This window comes from Canis aureus, chromosome 18 (assembly GCF_053574225.1).
Source record: "Canis aureus isolate CA01 chromosome 18, VMU_Caureus_v.1.0, whole genome shotgun sequence".
Taxonomy (NCBI): Eukaryota; Metazoa; Chordata; class Mammalia; order Carnivora; family Canidae; genus Canis; species Canis aureus.
This window is the reverse complement of record NC_135628.1, coordinates 20117958-20135568: the sequence shown is the minus strand read 5'-3', so window position 1 is coordinate 20135568 and position 17611 is coordinate 20117958. Positions and strand designations below refer to the sequence as shown.

The window sequence follows — 17611 nt, the reverse complement described above, 5'->3', positions numbered from 1 at the left end:
TAAAATAGAATAATATAAACTGAAAAAAATTACTCCATATCTGTTCAGGGAGATATCTTCGAATTTTTTTAAATGGCTTCGCAATACTAGATTGGGCAGGTTTACCCTGATATATTTCTTTTATGAATGAGTATTATTTCATTTTCAGTAGTTTGCTATTAAATATACTCAGGTGTAACTAATATAACACCTAAAACGTCAGTTCTGCATGACATTTAGAATTTATGATTAACACCCAAGTTACTTTTCAGGATATTTAATATAGCACATTGGAAGTACAGAGGTGAAAAGTGTATTTAATTCATTAAAATGCTAAAATTTTCTCTAACATCTCTTTCCTATGAAAACAAGACCTCGGTAAGGAAAACAACAGGTTTAAAAATACCTGAGAAAATAGACTCTTGTGAAACTTTTTTTAAAAAAAATTCTATGCCCAATGTAGGGCTTTGAACCCATGACCCTGAGATCAAGAGTCAAGTGAATCAGCCAGGAGCCCCATTAATTGTTACAACTTAAAGTTTTTTTTGTAAAGCAGTACAAGGTCATGGTTATATCATAATTCAAATAAATCTGTAAAATATAAAGGATATAAAGTAAAAATAACCCTTATCCCTTCCCAGATAGGTCTTAGAGAATTTTAAATTTTTCTAGAAATCTATGAATGTACATATAGAATTTACATTTTTATATAAACTAAGAATATATATAATGTTCTAAAACCTTTTAAGAAAATTTTATAGAGGGACACCTGGGTGGGTGGCTCAGTGGTTGAGTGTCTGCCTTCAGCCCTGGGGCATGATCCTGGAGTCCTGGATTGACTCCTGAATCCGGCTCCCTGCATGGAGTCTGCTTCTCCCTCTGCCTGTGTCTCTGCTTCTCTCTGTGTGTCTTGCGTGAATAGATAACGAAAATGTTTTTTTTAAAAAAAAAGGCATAAAAATTTTTTTATAGAGTATCTGGACATCTTACAGTATGAGTACCCATATAGGTCTTCTGCAGTTGCTATAACAGCTGCATAGAATCCCTTGTTTTATTTAATAGCTGTGTTGTAGTATGTGATTGTTTTTTGTTGTGTACAATCTTTAGCTTTTATAAGCATGCTGAGGTAAACCTCCTCCTACAGATATGTAGGCTCACATACATACCAGAATAATTTCATAGTTATTTTCAAATTGCTTTAAAAAAATACCCCATTGTATATATATACTCCAGTTTGTAATGGCAGCACAGACTTTCATTGTGTGAAGGATATATTGTAGAATTTATAGTAAATTCTCCTATTACTTATTTTCAATTTTTAATAATTTTTCATTATTTTAGTAATGATACTGAATCCCTGTGAAGCTAAACTTATGTACATACTTTTTATTTTCTTGAAACTCATGAAAATAAAACTGCTAGATCAGAAGTTAAGTGCTTTTTATTGTTGTTGTTGTTATGTGCTTTTTAACGGTGTTGTGAATGTTGTAAAAATCTGATGAGAAACTATACTACTTACAGATACATAGCCCACCGGTTTATAAATGTGCTAATTTCCCTAATGTCATCAAAATATTGGAGTATTCCTGTTTTTGAATCTTTGTCAGTTGAAAGAAAATGGTATTTGTTTTAACTTCTTTGTTGAGGAGTTTTTTTTTTTTAATCTGCATAATGGCCTTTTCTTTTAAAAAAAATTTCATGGTCATTCCATGAAATGAATTTTTTTGGGGGGAGGGGGGAGAGTTTTTTTCTTGTTGACTAGAAAATATGTTTATATCAGTATTATTGTGTCTTTTTCTGAATATATTCCAAACAATTTCGAGTTTTTTGTTGTTTCTTTTTTTCCTTTTGACATATAGAAGCTAGTGATATTTACATAGATCTATTAATGTAATATCTGTAAAGATTTTCTCTACCTAACAGTACATAATCATTTATTTTCTTCTAAGGAGCTATTTATTTATTCATTTATTTAAATAGACTTTGTGCCCAGCATGGGGCTTGAGCTTATAACCCTGAGACCAAGAGTCACATGCTCCACAGTTAAGCCAGCCTGGTGCTTCAGGAGCTAAGAATTCATTCATTCATTCATTCATTTGATTTTTAAAAAGATTTTATGTATTTGTTCATGAGACACACACACACACACACACACACACACACACACACACACAGAGGCAGAGACACAGGCAGAAGGAGAAGCAGGCTCCATGCAAGGAGCCTGATGTGGGACTCGATCCCAGGGCTCCAGGGTCACACCCTGGGCCAAAGGCAGGCGCTCAACCACTGAGCCACCTAGGTGTTCCAGGAGCTAAGAATTTAAAAACGAAGAATGAGTTGCACTTTTCTTGAGTTTGTAACTTTTAGTACAGAGATAAAAATAGGAAAGTTAAAGTGGATTTGTTGGGCTTATAATATTAAAGGAAATAATTTTATCATGGCAATTTTCACTTTTCTTCCCTTTTTCTTACCAGCAATTTTAACTTTTTTAAAAGATACTTTTTAGAGGAACATAGGTGGCTCAGTCGGTTAAGCATCTGTGTTCAGCCCAGGTCACAATCATAGGGTCCTAGAATCGAGCCCCACATCATGTTCCCTGCTCAGGAGGAAGTCTTATTTCTCCTCCTTCCTTTCTGACCTTAACCCTGCATGTGCACACTCTCTCTCTCTAATAAGATCCTAAAAAAATAAAGATACTTTTAGGTTAAGCAGTGTTAATTTTTACTTTCCTAGTGCTTCATCTTTGCTATTTGCATATCAATACTTTGTTTTTAGAATTAAGTTCTAAATCTGTTCTGTGTTTTCATAATGAATGATATGTAATAGTATATTAATGTTACATTGGAAATGTTTTAAGTTAGTTAATAGATTTATTTTAACCATAATTTTTGGAATGACAAGTTTTTGAAATTATTCTTGTTGGTAATTATTTAAAAAATGAGGGTCAGTATTTCCAGTCATTAAAGGTTCTTGGAGACAGGAGCTTTTTCTTTCTTTTTCTTTCCTTTTCTTTTCTCTCTTTCCTCTTTCTCTCTTTTCTTTTTCTTTCTTTCTTTCTTTCTTTCTTTCTTTCTTTCTTTCTTTCTTTCTTTCTTTTTCTTTCTTTCTTTCTTTCTCTTTCTCTTTCTTTCTTTCTTTCTTTCTTTCTTTCTTTCTTTCTCTTTCTTTCTTCTTTCTTTTCTTTCTTTCTTCTTTCCCTTCCTTTCCCCTCCCCTCCCCTCCCCTCCCCTCCCCTCCCCTCCCCTCCCCTCTCCTCCCTTCCTATTTATTCATATGAGAGAGAGAGACACAGAGAGATAGGCAGAGGGAGAAGCAGGCTCCATGCAGGAACCCCGATGTGGGACTCGATCCCGGGACTTTGGGATCATGTCCTGAGCCAAAAGGCAGACACTCAACCGCTGAGCCACCCCAGGCGTCCCTGGGGACAGGAGCTTTCATTTGAATTCCCATTTAAGCTAGGGCTTTTAAGTACTGGGCACGTTGCTTGACTTCTGAACTTCAGTTTACATGTATTTAAAGTAATAGAGATACTGAGTGCATTGGGTTGTTACATGGACTCTAACAGAGTCATATCTTAAGTTTTTTATAGATTTATGTACTTTCATCTAAGGAATAAAAAATAGTTAATTTGAAGTTTTAGATCTTTTGAAATATGAATAAAAATTGTTTCTCCTGTTTTTATTTTAATAGCTTTATTACAAATATATTTATCTGCTTTTCTTCAGGAAGATACCTTTTTTTTGAAAGAGCAACTTCGTAAAGCAGAGGAACAGGTCCAGGCAACTCGGCAAGAAGTTGTCTTTCTGGCAAAAGAACTTAGTGATGCTGTAAATGTGCGAGATAAAACAATGGCAGATCTGCATACTGCACGCTTGGAAAATGAGAAAGTAAAAAAGCAGTTAGCTGATGCACTGGCAGAACTTAAACTGAATGCTGTGAAAAAAGACCAGGTAAAGTGGTTAATTTTGAATTTTCATTTTGATCAAAAACTCACTACAAGCTTACAGAAGAGAACAAGTATATCAAAATAAGGTCAGATTCCTTATCACAGAAATTTAAATTTCCATTCATTTCATTTAGTCATTGTAACTCCTTGGGTTGAAATTTATGTAAGCTTTAAGAAAAACTTATGCAGGCAAATGCCTAATGGTTAGTAAGCTGCTCTATTATTTTTTTTTTTTTTAAGCTGCTCTATTATTGTTTTATTGTTAAACTTTCTGATGTCAGTTGTATATTGCTTTATTTGGAATTTCTTATTTATTAGCTTCATAAAGTGGTATTATGGTTATTTAACAGGGTAATACTTACTCCTCAGGAGGTGGATTGTTCTTCTCTAGTTTTTTAATGAACCTTGATCCTAAGAATATAAAGCTGAATTTATTAGGAGCTAATTGTGGCTCTGTTGCCAAAACTCCAAAACAAATAAAAATTAAAAGCCAGAAAGAAGAAAGTGAAAATGAAGTTGGAATTTACTATTACATTATGAGATCGGAGATTTTTAACCTTTTTTTTTTTTTGAGAGGAAGTGTATGTGTATTTTTGTCATAGGAAAAGACTGATACACTGGAACACGAACTGAGAAGAGAAGTTGAAGATTTGAAACTTCGTCTTCAGATGGCAGCAGATCATTATAAAGAAAAATTCAAGGAATGCCAGAGGCTCCAGAAACAAATAAACAAACTTTCAGACCAATCAGTAAGGACAATTGAACACATATCTAATATTTTTCTTTACAAATCAAATTTATATTCTAAAGCTTTGATTTATTTAAGTAATCTCTGCATCCCACATGGGGCTCGAATTCATGACCCTGAGATCGAGTCATATACTCTTCCAACTGAGCCAGCCAAGTGCCCCCAGATTTATAATATTCTAAATATCAACCTTTTTAATATTATTTATCTCTGCTGATTTGAAGTTAGTGGTCTGCTTTGAAGTCATTGGTCTAATATTGTAGTGATTCATACCTTTTTTAATCTAGAATTCTTATTTGCTGGAAAACCAGCAGAGGAAAACAGGGCAGCAGCAGGAAAAAAAGATAGGAAGGAGGGTCCTCTTTTCTTGACCATTTCCCTCTAAATCCCCCCTTTTTAAAAAATGTATTAGAGCACAAATTGGGGAAAGAGGCAGAGGGAAAAGAAGAGGGAAAAATCAGACTCCTGCTGAGCAGGGAGCCTGATGAGCTCGATTCCAGGACTCTACGATCATGATATGAGCTGAAGGCAAAACAGTTAGCCAACTGAGCCACTTGGGCTGCCTGGTACAGATTTTTTCATAGAAATGCATGTGTTAAGCTAGGAAGGCTTTTGTGAAAAAATATCTTAAGTATGACCCACATGTATGTCTTTTGGTTTGGGGCCTGTAAGTATATTATGATTTTGCAGTAGATGACTTAGGAGTTTTCTGTGTCTTGTTTTGGTGGTATTTTGATGGTTTGTCAATGAAAACCAAAGTAAAAATTTTCTCTTTTATAATACTTCGGTCACTTAGTAGAGAATGATATATGTTGTTACCTTTAGTCTTTGTTGGCCTTTAAAATGCAGTAGCAGCTTTGTCAACTTCTCAGAATTTCTTTATATGGCAGTTACTGAAGGAAGGACATAAAACTCCTATAATAATTTATTGTTAACATTTTGAATAGGCCAATAGCAACAGTGTCTTAAAGAAAATTGGGAATCAGCAAAAAGTGAATGATGCCTCAATAAACACAGACCCAGCTACTATTGCCTCTACTATAGATGTAAAGCCAGCACCTTCAGCAGGTAAAAATTGTTTAGACCTTTTGCATACTGTCCTGCCTTGACAATATTGATACTTACTTTATACTTCCTTGTTCCAGGTATATGAATTTAAGGGAGCTTCTAAAAATTCTTACAAGTGAGAGAATTAAGGCAAAAATAAAGTAGGGGCCTAAAAGTAAGAAAGTCATGCATGTGAAATATACAAAATATGTGAACCTAGTATTTATCTTCATGAGAGAATTCATAAGTATTAAATGAGCTGTAGTTTATAAGCTTAAATGCTGATAGCCCTTAGGCTATAGGACAAAAAGCCAGTGTTGAATTTTTAATTACTATTCCACTAAATCTATGGAATTTTGAAGCGTTTATGGGAGCTTTAATTGTATAATTCTGTTGGGGGAAAAATAAATCCCCTGTTCTGTTCATGGTTTTCTTCTTTTGTGTGTGTCTGACTTCTTGAGATCATTAGGGTACTTTCTGGTTAGTGTACCTGTTGGTAGATCAGTTAAATTTTTATTAGTTTATTAATTTATAGAACAGATTAGAAAGATCTAGTGAATATATGAAATGAAAATATGAATTAACTCTAGGTTTTCACTTGGCCTAATTTTTTTCACCTTATGTGAAGAGATTTGACAATTATGAAAATCGGCACTAGAGTATATAAAAATACATTTCCTTGTGTAGTGTTTGGAGTAGTTGCTGTTGTAGACTTTTTAAATGTATTATAAATTTCCCATGTTACTAAATATTTAATTAGGTTCAGCCACTGTTGAACAGGATCCTGACTTCCATTTCTGTACATCCTCTCTCGTATCTAGAGTGGTGTTGTGTAAATTATTTACTTAATAAGACATGAAGAATAGTAATGAAGGACTAGAAAAATGACTTAGGTGTTTTATCAGAGTATGGCTTTCTATTTATCCTGTTTAGTTATATGAAGAGAACAAGTGTGCCATTTAAAAACTATTTTTAGTTAGTTAAAAAAAAATAGTCCTTTTCATTATTGAATGTGAGCTTGTTTCTGGACAAACTAACATTTAAATTCTCATGTTGAATTTATCTTATTTTTATTGAGTGTATGAATAGATGTTTTCAGATATTTCTCTCCTTTAGTATTTCATTTATTTCACAGTATACTGACCTTTGTTATTCTGAGCAAGAAGATAATTTAAGGGGCAAAGTAATTTTTAATAATACTGTTTCTGCCTTGTAATAGCTGAGACAGATTCTGACATTGTAACAAAGGGACAAGTCTGTGAAATGACCAAAGAAATTGCTGACAAAACAGAAAAATACAATAAATGTAGACAACTCTTGCAGGTAAGCTAGCTGTTTTGTAAGTGAAAGATGGATTAGGTAAAGTGTCTTAGCTTATCTTTGTTTTTGGATTTTTTTTAAATTCTGGGGTTTCTTTTTCATACCCATTTACTGACATTTAGTTTCATTTTTGAGGTGATGAAAAGGGGTTCTATGCACCTGTTCATGTAGGCCTGTATGTAAACTCATGCTCTTAAAATTTTCTATCAACTCTAATGTCCTTTCTCAATAATGGGCAAGTGATTAATTGAAGTTGATTATTTTTGTCTTTCTTCTTGCTATTGAACATCATAAAAAGGAAGTATTCTTTTTACATTTACTGTAAGAGTAGCAAAGGATTTTACCACATCTTTAACCAAATTTACAAAGTGGAAAAAGAGACTGTTAACCAGATGAACTATTGCCTTTATGGTGTTACTTATTTTGACTGTTGTAAACGGAATTCTTCATACATTTCAGTTTTACAGCTGTCTTGGTAGGATTCACTCGTAGAGTATTTAAAGAACGAGGGGTTGGTGGGGCACCTGGTGGCTCTGTTGGTTAAGCACCCGCCTTTGGCTCAGGTTGTGATCCCAAGGTTCTGGGATTGAGCCCCACGTCCTACTTCTTGGTCATCCAGGGACCTGCTTCTCCCTCTCCCTCTCCCTGCTGCTCCCCCCGCTTATGCTTGCGCGTTCTCTCTCTCTCTCTCAAATAAATAAAATCTTAAAAAAAAAAAAAAGGACAGAAGGAAAATGCTTCTCATTTATACCTGATTTGGAGAAGGGAAGCAAAAGTGTTTTGTGTTTGTATGTGTGAGTTTTGTTAATTTTTTGGTTTATGTTTCTCCGTGTGTGTAGAGAGGGCAAGGATATTTAGAACTATAGAATGATGAGGTTCATACATTAGTTCATGTTAGTGTAGTAATTAACATTTTGTCACTGTCTTCTAAATAATGTTTAAACTTTTTTTTTTTTTTAAAGATTTTATGTATTTATTCATGAGAGACACAGAGAGGCAGAGACATAGGCAGAGGAAGAAGCAGGCTTCTAAAAGGGAGCCCAATGCGGGACTCGATCCCAGACTCTAGGATCACACCCTGAACTGAAGCCAGATGCTCAACTGCTGAGCCGCCCAGGTGTCCTGAATTTGTAAACTCTTTTAAAAAGATTTTATTTGAGAGAAAGAGAAAGAGCGCGCACACACCCATGAGCAGGGGATGGGCAGAGGGAGAAGCTGGCCCTGGGCTCAGTCCCAGGACCCTGAGATCATGACCTGAGTTGAAAGCACCTGCTTAATGGACTGAACCACCCAAGTGCCCGAAATTTTTTAAACTTTAAGCTGAACATTTTTGCTGCTTCAGAGGATCCTCCTTCTGTAGAAGGATTGATTAGAACGGTTTTATTACCCTTGGGTTCCAAATAGTTGTTTATAAGGGACTAAGCTTTTTTCATCAGGTCTGGGACAATTCTGGATGAATTTTTTAAAATGTCCTTAATATAGTATTATTGAAAGGAAGATAGAATGTTCCTAAGCTAAATGCCCCCTGCGTTGAAATCTAATAAACGGCTTACATTGAAAGTCTTCATTTTGATCAGTTTGCCATTTATATAGTTGTGAAACTATTACAATGTCAAGATAACATTTCCATTACCTGCCAAAGTTTTTATGTACCCATTTGCAACTCATTCCTCCCTCTGTCCCCATCCCCAGGAAACTATTGGCTTGCCCTCTGCCGCTACAGATTAGCGTGCCTTTTGTACAGGTTTTATAAGTGTAATCATATGGTTTATACTTTTTTTCTATCCTTTTTCAGAATAATTAGAGATTTATCCATGTTGCTTTTATTGGTAGCTCATTCCTTTTTATTAGAGTTCAGATCTTTTGCTATTTTAAAAATTATCTTATTATTGAGTTGTAAGTGTTCTTTATTCTAGATGCATGTCTTTTGTCTGATACATGTGTGAATATTTTCCCCCAGTCTGTGACTTGCCCTTTCCTTAATGGTGGTTTTTAGGAAAAAAATTTCAAGTTTGATTAAATACAGATTTATTAGTTTGCTCTTTTTTAAAAAAAGATTTATTTGAGAGAGAGTGTGGGGGGGTAGAGGGAGGGGAGGAAGAGAGAAACTTTTAAAAATATTTTATTTATTTATTCATGAGAGAGACAAAGGAGAGAGAGGCAGAGACACAGCCAGAGGGAGAAGCAGGCTCCATGCAGGGAGCCTGATGTGGGACTTGATCCTGGGTCTCCAGGATCGTGTCCTGGACCGAAAGCAGGTGCTAAACTTCTTAGCCACCCAGGGATCCCAAAAGAGAGAATCTTAAGTAGGTTCCATTCTATGCTTTTTATGTCCTAAGAAATATTTACCTAATCCAACTTGTAAAGATGTTCTCATATCTTCTATAAGGTTTATACTCTTAGGTTTTACATTTAGGTCTCTTTTCATTTTAAGCTTATTTTTGTGTGTGATGTGAAAGGTATATATATAGGAATGAATATTAAGTTAATCTAGCATTATTTGTTAAAGACTTTTTCTTGAGTTGCTTGAAGCATAGTTTTAAACTTTTACCTTGAATATAAGGCATTCAAGGGACGCCTGGGTGGCTTGGCATGATTCCGGGGTCCTGGGATCGAGTCCCACATCGGGCTCCCTGCATGGAGCCTGCTTCTGCCTCTGCCTTTGTCTCTGCCTTTCTGTGTCTTTCGTGAATAAGTAAACAAAATCTTAAAAAAGAAAAGGAATGTAAGGCATTCAAAATGAAGTTGTCCATTGTATCCTTTTGTTATTATTTGTAACTCCTTCCTTTTAACATTCTGAGTTGTAGAGAAGAAGCAATGTATGAGAAGTCAACCTAGAGATTATCTTGTTCAGGACATCCCAATGACTGGAAGCAATGTCATTATAATCATATTTTTTATTATCTCCCTTTGCAAAAGTAACATATGCTTATTGTGAAATCTTTTGGCATTATGGAAATAAAGAATAAAGATGGTAAAAGTTACCTTCATGATCCTGATTCCAAAAGATAAAAGCTATTCATATTTTGTTTATATTTCCCTACACAGCACTGTATAGAGATCATATAAAAGTGTGTTAACTTTTAAAAATAGGAGTACTATTCTGGTTTTTTTTTTTTTTTGCAGCTTGCTATTTTCAATTAATGTAATTTGACATTTTTCCGTGGTACTTTGTAGATCTAATTTGTTCTTTTAAATATATTTTACTCCATTGTATGGGTTTAAAATGATTTGTCCTATCTTCCACTGACCAACATTTGGGTTGGGTTTTCTGTTTTTTTGTTTTGACATTTGGTTATTTTAATATTTATACTGTTATAATTGTTACAATGAGACATTCAGCACGTATCTAAATATGTTTATAGAGATTGGCTCTTTCTGGATTTAAAATCTTTTGGTAATCATGCTAATTTCATTTAGGATGAGAAAACAAAGTGCAATAAGTATGCTGATGAACTTGCAAAAATGGAACTGAAATGGAAAGAACAGGTGAAGATTGCTGAAAATGTAAAACTAGCACTAGCTGAAGTAGAAGACAATTACAAAGTAAGTTTGGTATTTGTATAACTTGAGACATAGTGTAGCTGGTACTTTTGCAAGTATTTTAGCTATAATTTTTATCAATCTAATGTGCAATTTTAATGTAAGAAATTGGGATAGTATATATTAAACAAAAAGGTACAGCTATGTTATAGTTGAATATAACTATGAACTGAGAAAATAAATACTCCTTTGCATTGCCATTGTGGCTTTAGTTCTGTGCACTCAATTAACTCATTAAAATAATATTTTTAGGGGCACCTGGGTGGCCCAGTGGTTTGAGCATCTGCTTTTGGCTCAGGTCGTGATCCCAGGGTCCTGGGATCAAGTCCCTCATCAGGCTCCCTGCATGTAACCTGCTTCTCCCTCTGCCTATGTCTCTGCCTCTCTCTGTGTCTCTCATGAATAAATAAGTAAAATCTTTAAGAAAAATTCTATTTTTAAATCATTCTTAGTTTTTAAGATGAAAAATGATCATTTCATTTTCCTATTCACTTAGAAACAAACATGAATGTGAGTGTAAAATTATTTTAGGGCCTTCACATTTTTGTGGGAGCATAATAATATATGATCAGAAATTTAAAAATTTGTGTATCAGTTATTAAGTGAATCACCAAAATGTGTTACCTGTGATCCTGAAAAATACTGCAAAGTGATACAATTTTAATTAACAAATGTTTTTCGTCAGTGTAATATTAGGCAACAAATAAGCCCAAATGGTAAATGATATTTTTAAGAATGTTAGAGAAAAAGATCAACAGGCTGTTTAATTATAAATGGGAAGATATTTTCACTTTAAAGAATAATCTTACATATTTTGGAATATATACGTACACATGATTTGCATATGTGTGTGTGAGTGAAGACCAAAAAGCTCTAAATTATTTAACTTTGCTGTATTATAGCTAATTATACTTATAATCTAATTTTTAAATGTAGTATTTTTAAAGACAACAAGAATTTAGGTGCCTCCCCCCGGGGGTGGGGTGGAGAAGGTGGCACATTATAGTAATTTTACTGGTGGTTCTTTTTTATCTTCATCTGTTGTCAGAATGAAAATTTCATACTCATGAGATTATTATTTATGAGATCCCTGTGGATTTTTTTTTTTTAATTTTATTTATTTATGATAGTCACACACAGAGAGAGAGAGAGAGAGAGAGAGGCAGAGACACAGGCAGAGGGAGAAGCAGGCTCCATGCACCGGGAGCCTGACGTGGGACTCGATCCTGGGTCTCCAGGATCGCGCCCTGGGCCAAAGGCAGGCGCCAAACCGCTGCGCCACCCAGGGATCCCTGGATTTTGTTTTCAAAGGCTGGCAACTTATTATTTATAAAGTGTGAATACTGAATTTATATGAACTTTTGTCTTTGCATATTGACCAGAAAAAAATAATTTAGTAAAATTAAAGGCTACTACATATAGAGAGAGCATGAAAGAGCATTATGTTAGCTGTCATGGTGGTGATCATACAAGTAAGGGCGACTGCTATTTATGCATAAGGAGTCTATAGTAGGGATTGCTACAAGTATAATGATGATAATCATAACTCCTTGACATTCATGACCCAGGCAATCATCTATCAAACCTGTGGGAAGCTGACTAGTTTAGTTCATTTGGTTCATAATAGTGAGCATCTTAGTTAACATAGATTATGTATCTGGTAAAGGTGCTTAGCTTTTTTTTTTGTTTTGTTTTGTTTTTTTTTTTTGTTTAGTGTCCTTTCCCGTATTTTCTACTATTTAGACACAGTTACTCACTAGACAAGACAAAGTAGGAGGAAGTTCTACATGAATAATAAGTCTAATGAAGTATCTTAGGGCTGTTTCCAGTGGAATATTTAGGAGTTAAACATGGAGAAACCCGACCTTTGAAAGACCAAACTGGAGGGAGGAGAAGCAGAGCTGGGAAAAGAAAGAAGCAGCATTCTAAACAGGAAAAACATTTATACAGGTTTGGAAGTGAAAAGTAGAGAGCGTAGCCTGGAAATTTTGAGCAATCTTGAGTAATAGGACTTTAATGTCTATGATGGAGTAGATTCGACTTGAAAGAGATTGAAGCCATGTTTCGGAAGGCCTAAAATGGAATTTGAGTGCTATTTGCTATTAAAAATTTCCTAGAAGTAGGGCAGCCCCAGTGGCGCAGTGGTTTAGCACCGCCTGCAGCCCAGAGTGTGATCCTGGAGACCCGGGATCGAGTCCCACGTCGGGCTCCCTGCATGGAGCCTGCTTCTTCCTCTGCCTGTGTCTCTGCCTCCTCTCTCTCTCTCTCTCTCTCTTTCTCTCTCTCTCTCTCATGAATAAATAAATAAAATCTTAAAAAAAATTTTTTTTTCTAGAAGTAAAGGGACCTAACTATAGTAGGTCTTTTTGAAAACAATTTGGTAACCCTGAGCGGACTTACAGGTGGGGAGGGTTTTGAGGATAAGAAAATCTGAAGTATTTTCAGAATTACTTGGTAAAGACTACCCTCTTGGGTACCTTCCCTGATCACTTATTACTGAATAGGACATGAGTCTATCAAGTAAAGCTCTGAAAGGGATCCTTAGGGAAAAATTATTGAAAAATAGGTTTATTTGTGTTTGTATCTATAATGTGATTGTTAAGTGAATGAATGACTTAAGAAATTGAAAATGTTGAGTGGAAGAAGAGGAGAAAATATTGTAACATAGCTTTCTAGCTTCAGTCACAGTGGCTCTGATACTGATAATATTCTTTAACAAAATTATTAAAGTAGCTTTGGGACCTTTTGCCCTTAGAACGCAGAAAGAAATGAAAAGATGCCACCGATAGATTGAAAAGACGGGTTTGAAACTTGGGAAAGAAAGATGTATGCCATGTGAATTAATATTAGTGCTTTATTCCCATGAGGATCATAGTTGTGAAGGCATAGGAAAAAGGGAGTTTTCAGGGGGAATAGAGAAGCCAAAGAAAAAACTTTGGAGAACACTCATATTTCTAATTGTGAAGAAGTGGACACAAAAAAGAGCAAGAGAAGATGACACCGTGGGCGAAATTTTACATAAACTATGGGAGAAGTTGTACGAGTAAGGGAAGTTGGTCAGGAATAACAAGTAATTCAGAGATGTCCAAAGACATACACCAAGGAAAATACGCGGGTATGGTAATAGGTTTTATTTTGATAGAGTATTATAGACTAGCTCTTGGCACATAAGGAGAGAGTAGATAATGAAAAAGATTAATGATGATTTTCTTTTTTCCAGCTTCAATTGGCAGAGAAAGACAAAGAAATAAATGGTCTGACTTCACGTTTGGAAAACCTGTCCAGGGAAAAGGTATTGAACAGTGTACTTAAAAAATCTTGCCGGGGTGCCTAGGTGGCTCGGTCAGTTAAGTGTCTAACTCTTAGTTTTGGCTCATAGTCTCAGGGTCATGCGATTGAGCTCTCTTTGGGCCTTTGCTCTCAGCATGGAGTCTGCTTGAGATTCTTGTTTCTTCTTTTGTGCTCTCGAATGCACTCACTCTCAAAAAAAATAAAAAAATCTTTAAAAAAATCTTCATATGATAGTGAATGATACCACAGCCTTATGAAGACCCATCTTACAGTCATGTGAGGGTGGCTTTGAAAAAAAGTTAAAGACTGAAACAGAGTAGAGAATATTTTTGTTAGCTTGTATTTAACTAATAGCAAATGTTTTAGAGAATGTTTTTAGTGAAAAATTTTTATTTTAAAAACTTTTAATTTTAGAGATGATGCAACAGAGTTGGGGAGGGTAGGGGAGAGAGAGAGAGAGAGAGAATATCTTAAGTAGGTTCCACGCCCAGCACAGAGCCCAATGCAGGGCTTGATCTCAGTGTCATGAAATCATGATCTGAGCCAAAATCAAGTGGAACACTTAATGGACAGAGCCATCCAGCCATCCTTAAATAATAATTTTAAATATTTTACTTCATAATATGAGAAAAATGCTTAAGTGTTGAAATTTAACTTGGTCTTTGTTACGTATTTTATATGTAACAATAAGCATTTTTAAATTTTAAATTTAGGAAGAGTAAAAAATTTAAAAATTATATATGCTATTGTCTTTATCTGGTTTTCTTTTGTGATAGGAAACATTTTCAAGTTGTTTAATGATTTATAGTGTCCCCTGACATTGAAACTGAGCATACATCTATAATGTAAAACATGCTGTAGTACATTTCTCAGAGTGTGGTGTAAGGTCTTTTAGGAGGTCCGCATCCCCTTTCCAGAGGTCTACAAAATAAACTATTTTCACAATACTATATTTTAAAATTTATTCCCCATTGTGTTTATATATAAATATAGTAATATATAAATATATATTATATAAATATGAATGAATATGTATATTCTCCTCCCCTCACTGTGTTACAGTTACATGCTGGTGTGTAAGTATTGGTGAGTTAGTTTTGAATCAAGGCAGTTGAACCAAAGTACATTAGTGTAGTTATCATCTTCATCTTAACTGTTGCATTCACAGTTTAAAAAAAAAAAAGAAAAAGCCGATTTCACTTATGATGAAACAGTAAAATAATAATCTTATTGAAGCTTGACCTTGGGGGTGCACATCTTAATATTCTGTGTGATGAAATGGGAAATACCCCCCACCCCCCAACCAGGTACTTCTACCTAATGAAGTATGGTTATCTTAAGGTGAAGAACTTGTGAGTTGTTTGGGTGTGAGCTGAACTAGTATATCATTTCTGTATTAAAGAATGGCTAATAGACAAAATTTGGTTATTGAAAGTAGGATATTTGGCAGATATTTTCTTGAAAAGAAATGAAGTGAGTCTGTTACCTTATGGAAAAACAGTTGGTAGTATTTGTTGCCAATGATAAAATTCAAACTTCTAAGCAAAAACTACAGTTTTGGGAACCTTGTATCTGCTACCATGAACTTGATAATTCCCAAAATTTCTTTTTTTTAAAAAAAGGTTTATTTGAGAGAGTGTGTGTGTGCATGCAAGGGGGGGCGGGGGGTCGGACAGAGAGAGAATCCTCAGGCATACTGTTTACTGAGCAGGTAGCCTGACATGTGGGTAGATCCCATGACCCTGAGATCGTGACCTGAACTGAAATCAAGAGTCAGCAGCTTAACCTACTGAGCTATCCAGGCGCCCTTCCAATGCTTACTTACTTTTCTAATGAGAGGAGTGGTAATATTAAGACTGATTAAAATTAAAAATTGGAAAAATTAAAAATTCTTCAGTGAAGTGTGTCAGCATTTGGCAGATCTGTGTAACTCAGTGAACCAGTCAATAACTTTCCAAGTGATCAGTGATACTATGAAATAATACATGGTAAGAGGATGACCATTCAGATCTTCAGGTTGGGTGACATTGCTGTGTAATAGTTAATAGAATTCTGACTTTTCAAATCCATCATTTCCTCCCTATTGCCCCATGGCTTTCTAGTATAAGGAAGAAGAAGAACCTTCCTTTATCCTCATTTATTTTGCAGGAACAGTTATCTGACATCAGCCTGGTATACTACAATTCAGTTGAAATCTTACATCAGCCGTTTGGGAGTTAGTGCAGATCTACATTAAGGGCTCAGATCCACAACTTTCCTCCCCTCCTGTACCCTCCCAGAAGGTTTGTTATTTTGCTAGAATGACTTAACATAATTCAAGAAGGCACTATTATTAAAATTAGGTTTTATTATAAAGTTTTATTATTATATGTGCTGCTGAAGTGAGCACTAAAGTTTTATTATAAAAGGGTACAACTCAGGAAAACCATATGGAGGAGATATATAGGGCAAGGTGGGAGGTACTACAGAGCTTTCCTACCCTCTTTAGCCTGGCACTGTCTTAGCACAGTGATATATTTACCAACTGGAAGCTCTCCAAACTTTAAGAGTTTCAAATCTGGGGTTTCAGTATAACAGCATGATTGACTAAATCATTGACCAAGAGTTTTAACTCCTATCCCTTAAAGTGTAGAAGTGGTGTGGAGTGAGGACATGGCACTAAATTTCCAACTCTCTGTAGTCATGTGCTTGGTCATTCTGGTGGAACCTTGTTAACATAAATTAGCCTAACGGAGTTTTATTATACATGACAAGACACTCCTATTATTTAGAAAATTCTAGGAGTTTTAGAATTCTAGGAACCAGGGACAAAGCCAAATACATTTTTTATATCCGTGTATGTATGAGTGTATTTTTGATTTATATATATTTTTTTAAGATTTTATTTATTCATGAGAGACACAGAGAAGGATAGGCAGAGGGCGATGCAGGGCCACTGACCGCCGCCCCCCGCCCTCCCCAGGGAGCCTGATGTGTGGAACTTGATCCCTGTACCCCAGGATCATGCCCCCAGCTGAAGGCAGATGCTCAACCACTGAGCCACCCAGTTGTCTTTTGATGTATATTTTGATGTCTCTGTCCATCTGTCTATTTACCTTTTTACCTGACAGTCATCAGTATGAACTCCTTAGTAGATCAGAATTTATTACTGTTCTTATTTTGATGTTCCTGCAACCCTAGATTTGGTCAGTGGGAGCATTTTCAAGGAGGTTCCTGATATGCTCTGTATCTAAAGGGGGTATTGTTGATGTTTTTGAACACTTAATACCTTTCCAGCATTGCAAGATATTCTAGCTTGTCTTATATCCTCCTCCTTTATTCATCTTTGGAATTGTCCTTTTTTTTTTTTTCTTAAGTAAGAAAGAAGCCCTCATCCAACCCTTGAATTCTTTCTCCAACGAGTTTATGGTTCATTATTAGTGGGACATGGTATTTAGAAACCAAAATATGGGCTCTAGGTTTGTCCATGATTACTGATGATCATTGCTTCTAGATCTTTTCAGTGGGCAGAACTAAGAAACTTTTCAGATATGCGTTCTAGTTGAACTCCACATGGTTCTTCCTTGTCTTCCTCATTTCCTATTTGTATTCTTTCCAGAATCCTGGCATCCAATAATACCAACACATGTATTCATTTGCTAAATCCAGTAATCTACATAAAATAATTTCAGAATTGCTAGCATTATAACACCATGAGAAAGAAACCTGTTAGGAATAGAATTGGTGATTGTTTGAAG

General features: G+C 35.2%; 1 protein-coding gene across 8 annotated transcripts in view; it reads left to right on the top strand.

Annotated features, from left to right (window-relative positions):
• TAX1BP1 (Tax1 binding protein 1) overlaps positions 1 to 17611 on the top strand; it is a 93826-nt gene that overhangs the window by 46510 nt on the left and 29705 nt on the right. For 6 of the 8 annotated variants that reach the window (XM_077856423.1, XM_077856421.1, XM_077856420.1 and 3 more), the window contains exons 9-14: positions 3705 to 3929; positions 4528 to 4674; positions 5621 to 5741; positions 6940 to 7043; positions 10461 to 10586; positions 13804 to 13875. In XM_077856423.1, coding sequence (XP_077712549.1) covers positions 3705 to 3929; positions 4528 to 4674; positions 5621 to 5741; positions 6940 to 7043; positions 10461 to 10586; positions 13804 to 13875 — 795 coding nt within the window. Of the gene's footprint in view, positions 1 to 3704; positions 3930 to 4527; positions 4675 to 5620; positions 5742 to 6939; positions 7044 to 10460; positions 10587 to 13803; positions 13876 to 16022; positions 16157 to 17611 lie in introns of those variants that run through there. The other 2 variants (XM_077856424.1, XM_077856422.1) reach the window with 2 other exon arrangements.